The sequence below is a fragment of the Triturus cristatus genome, chromosome 6, assembly GCF_964204655.1.
Source record: "Triturus cristatus chromosome 6, aTriCri1.1, whole genome shotgun sequence".
NCBI lineage: Eukaryota > Metazoa > Chordata > Amphibia > Caudata > Salamandridae > Triturus > Triturus cristatus.
The window spans coordinates 699509753-699523375 of NC_140589.1; the positions used below are offsets into that span (position 1 = coordinate 699509753).

General features: G+C 42.6%; 1 protein-coding gene across 2 annotated transcripts in view; it reads left to right on the forward strand.

Moving 5' to 3' along the window:
* ASCC3 (activating signal cointegrator 1 complex subunit 3) overlaps positions 1-13623 on the forward strand; it is a 2113369-nt gene that overhangs the window by 492592 nt on the left and 1607154 nt on the right. For both annotated transcript variants that reach the window (XM_085611187.1, XM_085611188.1), the window contains exon 8: positions 6399-6524. In XM_085611187.1, the coding sequence (XP_085467313.1) occupies positions 6399-6524 (126 nt within the window). The remainder of the gene's footprint in view (positions 1-6398; positions 6525-13623) is intronic.

Consider the following 13623-nt stretch of genomic DNA (forward strand, 5'->3'; position numbering starts at 1 on the left):
CTACCACCACCAGTTTGGCCATCTGCAGTGAATTCATTAGGAGCAGAAATGCTGGTATTTTATTGTATACATTCTGTTTCGGTCAAGGACAGTAGACCTCACATTGAATCATGCACAGCTATACTGCTCACGTCATATATATGACTTAAAGCACTTCAAACCGAGGATATTGTCATTACTGAATGTCTGATACATATTATCTGTTCTTAGAATCATTTGTAGTGCCGTTTCTTAGTATACTTTACTTTAGAGTGCTTTTGCGGCTTTGTGAACTGCTGTGGGTGGCCTTCACTCTGTGAAGGGCAGTATTCTGACTTCACTAAAGACCAAGCAAACTATAGTCTCATGACATGTACCCGCAAAAGTTCCACTCTCCTGTTTGTGTCCGACATACCTCTGCACTTGTTAAAAGTCAGATTCACTTGTTGAAAAAACGAAATCTAAAGATAAGATTAGAAAGAATGGCACATTAGCGGACAAGCTCCCTCCCTTCAAAGAAAATAAGCATTGGCAAAGCCATCCACTCTTGCTTTGCATGTGCTTGTTCACTGCCAGTATTGACTTTGCCAATGTTTGCAGTACTGTGGTGCAAGCAGTTTCAACAGCACTAATGATGGGTGGCTATCTTGGATTGTTATTTTGTAAACTTCTAGGTGGCTGTCAGGTGGCCATCTTTGAGCCGTCTAACAAAATTATATTCGTAACAGGTTCCTGGATGCCATAACTTTGAATCTGGACTCAATGTCGTCTGGAAAGGATACTAAATGACGTTTCAAGATGGTCGTCAAGCAATATTGGCTTTTCTGTTGCTCGCAAAAGAAAACCCACATTTTCTTACACCCCTAGCAAAGCATCTGTTAAGAGGCCTCAGGGAAACCAATCATGAAGGCCCTTTCCCCTATGTTTAGGGATGTTCTACACAGGGGGTTGGGTGGGAAGGGGGGGGGGGGCGGGAGTGTGTGTGTAATATAAAATTAGACTTGGTGTCAAAAGAGAACCAAAAAAGACATTTGTGTAAAAATAGGAATTGCCTCACAGGAGCAACCACCGGAAGCCTGTTGGATTATACTACCAACTGGCTCAGTTTATCATCATGAGCACTTTCCTATGCAGACCGGAAAATTATCTGTCTGTTTGTGGTAGGTAAGAGTAGAATGGTTTGGGTTAACCGTACGCCCAATAGAGTCTGCACTAATACTCTGCTGCAACATGTGTAAGATCCCCTGGGTAAGAGAGTTCACACTTTACTCTCTAGGTGAACTAAAAATGAGCCAGATGGGCTATAAGCCCGCATCACATGGTTAAAGCCACGTTACATGCTCAGACAACAACGTATGGAACTTCTGACATGTTTAATTGGTAGGGAAATTCATCAGGGCTAGACGACCAAACTATTGCCTCAGAGTGCACCGTACCACATTTCTACCAGGTATAGACCTACCGGTGGTCAATGGGTTCATTAGCTGGACCTGTACACAAAACTTCTTCTGGTTTACTTCTTCTCGAACCTTTGCAGAAAAATATGCCTCTTTCCCTGCTGTTTTTTGTAGGAAAGACATAGTACAGGATGTCATTGTCTCAACTGGACCACTGCAATTCCCACTTTAGTTTTCCCTTTTATATCTTTTCAGCACGTGCAGTGTATTCACAACACTATGCCCATCGGATCTTAGGTTTGAATAAATAAATCACATTACTACACACATCAGTTCTTTACATTGGCTGTCTGTTCAGAAAGATGTTTACTCTAAGCACTTTTCTTATGTCACTGTTCATCCATCATTTTGCCCTGCTGTATCTTCCGGGGATTTAAACATTTTGTTTGTTTTGGTTAATCTGAATACTGTATCCAGGGTTTCAGCAAACACCTGATGATGAATGTGTCTTTACGTATCCTAATCTTCTCTGTTTCTGCCCTCTTCAGTTTTTCAGTGCCAAGATTTCAGGTCCTTGACAACAGAGTACTCTATAAATATATGAATCAAATCAAATGAACACAACTCAAAAAGGAGGTGCTCAGGGTGGCAAAAATGTGTTTGACGATGATTCAATGAGTTGACTCCCTGTTGTGGTTGGGCACCCACAGTTCTTCATGGGTGTCAACTGGGTGTCACAAAGCTTCCTACAATCAATGTTCACAATGCCACTGTGGAAATCGCAGATAATCTGTTAGCATGGGCTGAAGCCATCTTTTTTGTGGCATCCATTTTGTCAGCTATGTAATTCTTCCATCCTCTGCTGCTCGTCTTTTTTCCCTGGCTGTGCTGTCTATTTTAGTTAACTTCCTGACTCAGCTAAAAGCAATATGCATGCTAAAGAGTTTGTAGCTGCCAGAACACCTGGTCTCAGACTCAAATGTCAATCTCTTAGTGCTACCATAAGCACTCCTGCTCCCCCTCCCACTTTGCTGACTAAGTGATTTCCCATTTGACCATGTTTGTCGGTAGTTATTCTTGTGTAGGCCTGTACTTTCTATTTGTAACCACATGCTTACCAGTGCAGAAAACTCAGTATAAAAGGCCCATGGTCTGTGTATTCAAGTCACTACCTCCTGGAACGCTTGAGGGTGTTGTATGGACGTGGTCTCGCTCATGAGTGAATAAACTTGTTTTTTTGAATTCCAGCTTCAGTGACAATCTCTTCTTTGTTGGTTTAAGGACCCGTGGACAGAGAAGGGTGAGCCCCTGCACCAGTGAGCCCCTAAAAAGGCTCATTTCCACACCACTACTCCTCCTTGGAAGTAGGATAGCACCATCCAAGTATCAAGCATACCCCCTGACAATAAGAGTAAACTGTTTTTGGGTTGGTATGATGCCAGAATTATCTAGATATGTAAATCCTAATGTGATGATTCCAGTAACCCTAGTTTGGGCATGCGAAAGAACGGCAAACACAGATGAGCGAGTGAGCAAGGCAGATTCACTACTCAGTGTTATCTGTAGGTCTTTCCTCTTCCATCCTAACCAGGTGGGGTGTAGGTTCTCATAGCTTCAGGGTTAGCTCTTCTCTTCCGTCTGCCTTACTTGCAGGATGCAGTACAGCTGTACTCTGATTTGTTTATTGCCAGGACAGGATCAGAGCCTCTCCCTGCAGGAGGACCAGTTTCTCATCTATGGGCAGGTCACAGCAGCTTTTGTGGTTCCTCTGTTCCATGGCATCATCGCAGCCTTGGGGAGGCGGGAGTTTCTTCAGATGGTGCAAAAAAGTTTCCCCTTGAAGTCCCAAACAAGATCAAAGTACGCAGTACTTTTCTAAAACTAGGGAACTGACAGGAAGCCACGGCCCGTTCTGAAGGTGTTGCATTAAGGCAACTAAAAAGTGATGGGTGAAATGCTTGAATTAATCTCAGCCACTAGTAATTACTTAGGGCTGCATCCCAGTCCATTGTGTTTTTGATCAGTGTGCCACTGCAGACAGAAACCAACCAAATGCAAACTAGCCTTGATCCAGTAGGGACAGTCCAGCCAGGCCAGTTCCCATCTGAAAAAATACAGAAGCAGGCCTAGACCAGTTTTGGCCTAGCTCGTCTTCGTCAGTGAGGCGATGGGCATGCCATCTGTGAATCCTGTGCTGACTGTGCCACAGGACTCAAAGCTGTATCGCCCTTGTGAGGTCTAAGTAGGTTGAAACAGTTCTGGTGTTGCTTGTGATCCCTTCTTGCCAGAACCTGACCTGGCAGTTGAATCTGTCCAAAACTATGAAACTTTGCTGCTGTACGTCTCCCATAGTCTGGTGGCACGGTCATGGCCAACGTACATTGGGTGAAGGGTACTCTTTGGGTTCACCCCTGACCCAGCAAAACCTGTTACCCTGCTAGGGGAGCAATAACAGCAACACTGTGCTCCTCCAATGATCTTGGATGCCGAAGCCAAAGGCGGAAAGCAGGCAGAGAGACAAATGGGGGATCCCGGCAGCATCACACAGGTGTCTCCAGTGTATGAGAACTTTCTGTCAGTGGTAAAATTGAATATGGTTGCAAAGCTCTGATGGCGTAATCCAAATATGTTCTTCCATGGTAAAGTTTGGAATGGCAAGTTAATCACTCCTGTTTCAAGCTATCTGCTTTTTTAAAAATTGTTTTACAGCCCACTCTACAGCTTTGATATGGTCTCATTTTACAGAATATCGTACGGGTGCACACAATGAGTGAGCTATTTCTTTTTATACAAACATAATGGAATGGGTGTCTGCTTGCCTTGTACACTAGGTATTATTTCTCATGTTCATCTTCAGGTTGTTCTTACAACTGCAGCGTACTACGTCATGGAGCAGTGAGTTCAGCTTGTGGGCTCTTCGGGTAGGAGCAGTATTCCTGTTGGCACATGACAAAAGCTAAAGGTTCCTTTCAGAGCCATGTCCTAGCAAGTAGAAACAATATTTACAACGTGGTGGGAAACACCCGCTTCCATTACAATGCAGGCGTTATGATTGCGTCTTTACCACATATTTCTTGACCATGCATATCATTACGACAACATGCCTTAGGGAAAGCAGCGTTGGACTTTAAAGTCCAACGCTTTCCCTACTGTTGCGTAAACTGGATTTGCAATAGTAAATTATACTGCTCCAAAGTCCAGCACTTTCGCTAAGGCATGTTATTCTAACGATATACGTAGTAAAGACACATTTGTTGTAAAAACTGCAGAGTAACGGCATGAGTGATAAAGGCATGCGTTGTTCCGACATACTACCCCTAGCAAGAGACCAGAAGGTCTCAGCAGACAACCTGATCAGGAAAGCTCAGATGTCTGACTGATTGTAAATTAAATAGCATGTTCTTCAGAAGAAGTTCAGTTTCTGAGACGTCCAGATGTAGAAGTGATTGCAGCCCAGTGGAGCTGTAGATGTTACTGTTCTATATTGAGAGTGGGGATAGCTGTCTATTCCTTTTGTAAGGTGTAATTTTTTCAACATTCTATGGTGCTTCATGGGATGCTTGTAGACCATATTACCAAAGATTATGATAAATGTTCCGTTGTGGGTTTTTTTGTCTTAAAGACTGTTGAAATTTTCCTGGCTAAATACAGTTGTTTTATTTTGACAGTCGAGGGGATTCCAAGTTTTTATTAGGATTTTTTTATTTTCGTTAAGGCTCTTGATTATCTTAATGTCTTATTCCTTCTTGGTCAGTTTATTTTTGAAGAAACACAAATCTTTGCCAACAATTTTGTTGTTGTTAACTTTCATAATCATAATACAGCAAGTGACATAATTTTTTACCAAGGTTGACATGTTTTTACATTTGAAGTCGAAATTAATTTGGAAGTTCTAAAGTATATACACTTTTATTTCAACTTTTGCTTTTTAATTTCAAGGAGAAATGATTTGCTCTTTTTGGCCATATAAACGAACACAATTGCCTATGTCAGTAATTAGGAAGTCCACAAAGGATTTTTATTTTTCAATAAATGGAACTTGCAAGTCAGTGCGCACTCACCTGTAGGAAAACATTTACTCTGCGTAAAGTCGAAATATGGAACAGTAAGGGGCACATGTACAACCGTTTTTACTGATTGCAAATGGAGATTTGGCCTGTTTGCGATCACTAAAATGGCTTTTGCCATGTACCAACCCTATTTTGCGAGTCAGTAAACATTTACAGACTCACAAAATAGAGTTTGCGAGCCGCTATTAGGAAGCAGCGTGCCAAGGGTGTCCCTTCCTAATACCGAGTCTCAGGAAATGTACCATTGTTTTGCGACCAGAATGCATTCGCAAAAACACGCAGTTTACTGCCTACTTCAAGTAGATGGTTAGCCAGTTGCAAACGGAAAGGGGTCCCCAGGGACCCTTTTACTTTTGTGAATGAAAGCTAAAACGATTTTTAAGAGCAGTCAGTGGTCCCACAAACCACTGCCTACTCTTAAAAAATGAAAAGGAAACTTAACATTTTTATTTTATAAATGTAACCCGTTTTCCTTTAAAAGCAATCACAGACATACATGGTGGTCTGCTAACCACACCAGGCCATCATCCCTGTGATTACAGGTCATTCTCAATGGTTTTGCAAATTGCGGACTGCCTCATGAATATTGATGAGGCAGGTCAATTGCGACCCTATTAGCAAAATGCTTTGGTCGTACATCTATGTTTCAGTAAATTTCTATATTGTGTCGGAATATAGTAGCATCAAGGAGATGCTTTCATGCCTCTTGTTTGCTAATGACCCTGGCCTGGTGCTCGTTTTTGTCATTCATGCCTACTTAAAGATATGTATTTAGCTTCATTTTGTATTAATCTTAATTTTTTTTAATATAACAATTTTGTTATGTAAGAATAATAAAACAAAGGCGTTGTCTGTCAAAGGCTGATAAAATATTACTGAAATAGTTCACTGCGTAGTTTTCCAGTGCAACATTGGAACCTTCGCTCTTTAAACTTGGTGTTTCCATTTGCAGCTGCTACTTCCAGAAGGGATCGAACGAGAAAACAACAAAATGTATGAGCTAGTCCAGATCCCAGCGACGGATCCAATGCCCATCGGGATTCAGGAAAAGCCAGTTTTTGTCAAAGACTTGGACGAGGTTAGTAAAATATTTAATTCATATTTAGTACTTTCCATTGTCTTGAGTCTTAACTCTGTTTGGGGAGTTCCTGGGTAAAATGTTTGTTGGTGTTCCATTAGAATGTGGGTAGAATTGTGTCTGCCTTTTGGAGTAGCTATCTTTCTGGTTGACATGTTGGAAGTACTTACCTTGTTATAATAAGATTTGTTATACTTTAAGGCAAGATGCAACTTTAAAGCGAGTAAGAAGAGATACAAAAAAGCTATAGCCACCTCTAAGGAATTGCTGAGTTACAATTTGTTGTTGAAGATGGAATTTAGCCATGTTACACATTCACACATTATTAAAGGGTGTAACACTAAGGTTTGCTCATTTCAGCCAAGGGAATGGCATGACTCATCACGTGTGAAGGGTGTCCAAAGGGTTTTACTCTATTAACACGGCATATAAACTGTAAATCAGCGCAACTGTCTTAAGCGCAATATAAAATAAAAACTTCCCTTCCTTCTTGGGTGTGTTGTTTCTGGGAATCTGCTCGTGTAATATGACATGTAATTCCACAGTTTGAATGCTTCCGTTTGATATTGCAGTTTAGCAAATGGGGATATAAACATTGTACTTCATTACTTTGAACGTTGTGTTATTTTCGGCAGAGGGACGGTGATCCCACTGCGACCCCACTTAGACTGTAAAATAACTAGTATATAGAATGTATTTAAGTAAGGTTGAGTTTTGCCCTATTTGCTATGTAACGTCTTTATTGCAAAAATGCTAAAATAGGTATTCTACTCTCTAACTGCAGACCTAACTAATCACAAGCCTGACTGGCCTGCAAGCGTTTCTAGGTACTAGTCTGGTAATGAATGGAGAATATTCAATTAAAAGTTACCTCCCCTTAAAAAAAAAAAGAATCTTTAAACAGTGGATAGGAATAATTAGATTTATAGCCTTATATAGATCTGAGTGGACAGGCTACTTAATTAAAAACATGGTGGGTGTCCTACTTGTATTACAAATGTAGTATATAGGGGTTCTCTCTAAATACGTTGGTTGGGACATCCACTACATTTTGACAGAGACCCTGTCTGCCAAACGCTGAATAAAGCTCTAGGTTTTTAGGTCTCGCACCTAGCGTTACAGTGCGCAGCATTGCTCGTGCAGCGAGAGACTTCTTGTAGGAGGTTTCAAAACTAACCTAGGAATCGCACACGCTCATGCGTGTGCTTTTTGTTTTGGCCCACACTATTGGCCTTTGCGTGCGTCTTTTTAACAAAGACAGCACGCAATTGGCCAAAGGCGGGCGCATTGCTCCGCCCATGGCCTATTGGTGTTGGTTACCCGCAGGGCCGACATCTGTTTGCAAGTATCGTGCACAGAGACGTGCGCGATAATAGGAAACAGATGTCTCGGTGTGGCGCGCACACGCGCGCACCACTCGTTTATTTTAATCAGGAATAAACAGTACGTCCTTTCCATATAGCCTGTTTGTGGGTCATTATCTTGAAACCAGCCTCCTGAAAACAAGTATTTATTTTCAAAACATTTGCGTGTTGCATTTAAACCGCTCACTTATTGGTAATATTTACATGTATGTAACCGAACCCGGCCTCGTAGTTACGAAACAAATTCTGAAAGTCGTTTAAAATGAAGGAAGCCGCTGCGAGGGAAAGGCAAAGTAAACAGAGAGCACTTCCTCTTCTGCATAGTTCTTTCTTTACTTCGATACGTGCTAACGCACCAGGATGCACCGTGCTTCCACTAACCGAACAAGCATTTGTCTCTACCTTTACTCATATACCTGTCATGTCTCCCCGTGCATTTCCTCGCTTAACTGTGTCGACCTTTTTCTCTCCCCCATATGCATCTCCTTCCACTTGTTTTAATTCCTCCCAGTCCTCCAATTTCTATTGCTCTCGTCTCACTTTTCCACTTCCTCATTTGTTCCCGATCTCTCGCCGTCTCCTTACTCGCTTCTCACTCTTCTCGAGACCTGTGTTACTTAAACCGCTCCGACCAATCCTCTTAACCATATCTCCATTATCATTTCAGCCCTTTATCTTTCACTGACATTATGTCTACACTTTCCGCTGCATATCTATTTCCTTAATGTCTCTCCTTTCTCTTTAACTTCTACAATTCATATTTTCTCTTACCGCCTCCACCCCATGTACGTATCTTGTTCCCTCCCCTATCCAGGTCTGCCTCTCCCTTGTTTGAGCTGTGAAAGGTGTAACAATTCCTGTCGCTGAAGGTTCGATTCTGACTGTGTGTCTGATCTTAGCACTGCACCAGGGCACCCATGCTGGGTTTCAGTGCGTCTTATTCTTTCTGCACACAAGTTAATTTCCATTGCAGTCCCTTGGCGTTCTTTGCTATTTTCTGAGGAATGGTCTGTATCACTTTACCATCATCAGGGATACTCAGTTAAAAGCGTCCAATCCCGTCTCTTCTCACGTTCTTCATTCGTCTGTCCTTTCTCCTCTGTCCCCCTCCTCTTTCTCCTTCAGGCTTTCCACAGAGGGTGTGAGGTCACGGAAAGCGAGACGAGTTAAGTAGGAACACAAGCAAATTATATTGTAAGTTACAATATAATTTGCTTGTGTTCCTACTTGTGTGTGTTTTTCTCAGCCGTCTTTTGTTGTCAGTGCGCTTTTGCCACGCAGTTGTGAAATCATGACTAATTTTCAGCATCTTGGGGGAGGCATGTTCTTAAAACCCGCGAGCAGCAGAAGCGGGGCGGTGACGGACTTGCGGGTGTCACGCGAAGGCAAGTGTTTATTTAGACTAGTCTGGCTGGCAGCGGTTGGTTAACCCCTCGGGCATCGTAGCCTCGCCTGCCTTTTATCCTGAAAATGTAAGCGGCATTTTAAGGCGACACACACATTCTTCTGATGTCATTGTGTGGGCAAACTGCGAAAAAGGACGACCGCCTGTGTTCTAATTTCACCAGCGTGATTTGTGGCAGGTGCCGGGCCTTTTTGATAAGGACAGGCGTGTTTATTTTCGTATAAGCATGTTAAGATGTTTCACCAGCTCCACACTGTTCTTCAGACCTGTGTCTTGACTAAGGCCAGCATCTGTGTGGATCTAATTAAGGCATGTGTGTCTGTGACAGACTGGAACCAGCTGTTGCATGTTCAAGTTGCATTACCCATGCTGATGCTGAAGGAAAGCGCAGCTGTGCGTTACATTTCCGTCTAGGGCAGGCTGAGTAATGTTACATGCAGATGTTTCTGGCCGGTGAGAGTGGAGCATGTGTTTTTGGAATGGCTCGTAGAGGGGAGTGAGTGTCTTTGGAGGTGGAGTGGCGGAGGGGAAGCGCGAGTGGTGATTTAAAGTGCAGACCCATTGGAAGCACCATCATAGCACCCTCTGGTGGCGAGGTCTTAGACTCCTGTTCTGCATGTATTGCAATAGCCACAGTTCGCTTTTCTTCATCTCGGGCAGCCCAGGGCTTCAAGTGGGCCGGGTTCTGATTAGAAACTCGTATTGAAACGGGTCCCTTTATTGGGCCCTGTATTCATGTCCTTAACTTTCTAGGCAAAAGCACTGATCGATTGACTGTAAACAACCGTAAAGTAATCCATGTCAGCAATACAACTCCTGTTTATACTTCATGTGGTTATGTGTAATTGTAAAGCACACTGTCACCCGGGTGGGTATCCCGACGCTGCTGCCGGTGCAAAATTACCCTGGCGTAGGGCTGGAGAGTAGGTCTATTAAACAAGCATTTTTTTAGAAGGGATATCCCTTATGTGGTCATTTTTTTAAAGCGGGGGCCCTTATGCGCAGAGGGGGTTGTCTTTTTTGGAAGGACTGTCCTATGTGCAGAGTGTCTTGCCCTAGTTTTTAGGTCGAGCCTGGGCAGCGCATGCGCTGCTCTGCGAGGCATGCTGTATTGAGGTAGGTAATTGATGCTCTGTCCACTCTCCACCCACATTTTTCATTGGCTTGTGTCATAGTCCACTGTAAACTGTGTCTGTTCATTGGTTAAAAGGCTTAGATGGCTCTACTTAGTACGGCCGTGTCTCATTTTGTAACCTCCTATGGCGACACCCCCTGTTACATGTGTTGTTGCTCAGTAGGCTTTAATTACAGCCTCCGAGCACTATTTTCTCAAATAGCTTGGACACACTCTCTACTAACGCTTTTTAAAATATTACAGCATGCATTTGCAAAGCAATAGTTCTCGCATTTGAGAGAGTTTAAGCTATTGGCATTGTAAATGACAATGCCTTTTATTTATGTTTTAAAAACAACACATACATAAAAGGCATTGTCATTTACAATGCCAATAGCTCAAACTTTCATAAATGCGAGACCTATTGCATTGCACATGCTTGTTTGAACTGCTGATGAGGGCACCTGGAAGGGTATTTAGAGGAAAGCTGAATCCATGTCCTCTTCGTGTAAAGGATGTATTTCAAACCTAAAATCTGCATGTTTAGACCTTTAAGTTGCCCTCTGATTTACTGTATTAACAAATTTTAATGGTTTCAAACATTGGTCTTAAAAATGTAGAGCACTGAGGAAAATAGACTAGCGTAAAAGCTACCCTAGTGCTAAGTGGAACAGATGATTTTTACAAAGCTGTGCAGCGAAGGTTTCAGGATCAGTAACGCTGCTTTGTTTACTCTGTGAACCAGTTTTGCCTTTGCACGCGTACGCACCCCATTAGCTTAAACCAGCTGAGGCAGAACAGTGGCACTGATGCTGAAATATAATGTACTGTCTTCTGCGATGCTGTCAGATGTTTCAAGTGTTTGACTGCCTATATGTGCAGGTTAAAGCTCAGATTTAATGTCCAAGTGATGCATAGCAATTCCGAGCCTAGGATACTGTGTTACAAATGTTTCCTAGATCTGTGAGCTTGATAAACTGTTGCCTTATTAATTGGTGCAACTTAATAACAGCCGATTGTGGTCATCCAGACTGGAGTACCCTCCTTGCTGCCAAGAACTGCCAGTTTTAGTTACATGTATTTGCATCGCCTTTCAAACAGATACCGCTCAACCCACAAATGGAACACCAATTAGGTGTTGTCTGCACATAGCTCATGTCCTAGTCTTTTTATGTCTCACACGTTAATGCTTCGCTGGTCCAGGTTGCCTTCTGAAATGCGTATTTCAATAGAGTATTGAAAGGAAGGTTCCACATATCTGAGGAAGCTAACCGGTGAAAGTGCTTAGTGTTAATTCCTTCCGTGAAGTGCAGGATCCACACACTGTGTTTGATGGAGTATTCTAATTCATTTGTATGGTTTTCCGTGACTCTAGAGTTGAAAAATGCGGACAAAACCAACTGGGCCCTATAGACTTTTTGCAGCATTGACTTATAGTAATTCACTGAGGTGTGATATGACAAACGTTGGATCAAGCATTCAGTAGTCAGAATTTTGGTTGCTTTTTGATTAAATATCAAATAATAATCAAATAATAGTGTAGTTCAAATATAATCTGGTGAGTTTTTAGAGATCATATGAAAGAGAGCACAATAGTTTGGATTCTTAGATCAGCCAGCTGAGAGTTCCAGATTGGTGTTGCCACACCAGAGAAAGTTTGATTTTGTGAACGGGAAGATTTAAACTTGGGGTTTTCCAGGTCAAGTGAATGTTTGCTTACGGGTCCCCCTTTGTGCACCTTAGATGTTAAGTAAGTACATCATTTAGGCAAGGAGGATCCTTTGAGTGAATAACATTTAGTGTGTGTGATATGTGATCCTATTTGTGTATGTTCAGCGGAGAACTGTGAGTAGTAGGTATTCCCTGGGCATTGTCAGTAAAGTGATTTGTTGCAAATGGTGTAAACCCACAGTATGGGTATTCTCATACTTTTGCTGTGCTTAGGCATTCCATACGGGTCATTGAAAGTGGGGGAAATTGATAGAGCACCCTAATTCTTTAAGCAGGTGTGGGAAAAGGGAATCTTTATAGAGAAACCTAGTTTAATGTGAAATAAAATACATAAGTAACCAATATCTTTATTATTTACCCTGACCCTGGAGATTATCTGCGATGCAGACATTCTGCATATGCAGGGTTAGACAATATGGAATAGAAACTACAATCGCACAGTTCCATGGCATATGCCAGATGGCCTGCATGAACAAGGTCAGAAGCTAGAAATCTCTACTTGTCACAAGTGTATACTTACACCTGCCTGGATATGTACTATCGTTTTGAACCTGTCCCAATAAACCAGTTTTGCTAGTAACAGCACTGGAGGATAGGCCAAGGTAAAGAATACCACTTGTTATATCAGAAACATTCGTCACTCCAGTAGCACCGGTGAAAGTGGACAGCTAGTGAGGCTCCCTTTTCCACGTGTCATTAAGGCAGCATATAGGGTGCCTTTAGGAAGCGTTGTAAGCTGTTTTGGTACATTGTTTAGTAGGTGAAACCTCGGTCCACAAATGCCTCAGTCACTCAAGTCTGCCTCTTCCTATTTTCTCATACTAATATTGTAGGAAAGTAGGATCTGCTTTTATGTTACCCCCACTTTTTGGTTGATGTGATGCTGTTTCTGACTAGTCTGACTGAGATCCTGTTAATCAGGACCCCAGTCTCTGTGCTTTCTCTCCTAAATTGGCATGGTAAGTGCTTAGGTACATTCCAAATTGGACACTGGTTTACACCTACCAGTCCCTAGTAAATGGTACTAAGATACCTAGGGCATAGGTTCACCAGGGGTCCCCCATGGGCTGAAGCATGGCTTTATGCCACCCATGGGAGACCACTCAATTTGTAACTACAGGCCTGCCATTGCGGCCTGTGTAAGTTGGTGCTATCACCACTTAAGAAAAATATAGGCTTACCTATATCTAAGGTCACTGCACTTAAAACCTATAAGCCACCCCTACAGCAGGCCTTTTCAATGCTGGAGGCAGGGTGCTCCGGTGCCCCTGCATGAGTAGGACACCCCTACAGCCTACGGAGTCCATTCTCCCGGGTTGTGAGATAGCCATATAACATATAGAGGGGCACCGCGTCCTTACACAATGCCATCTTGATACTGGCTGTAACAAATCCTATCATGTTTGGTATCAAACATGTTGGAATCATACCCCCACACTGTAAACGGTGTAGGAGGTATGATTCCATGGCACTGTAAAGGTCCTC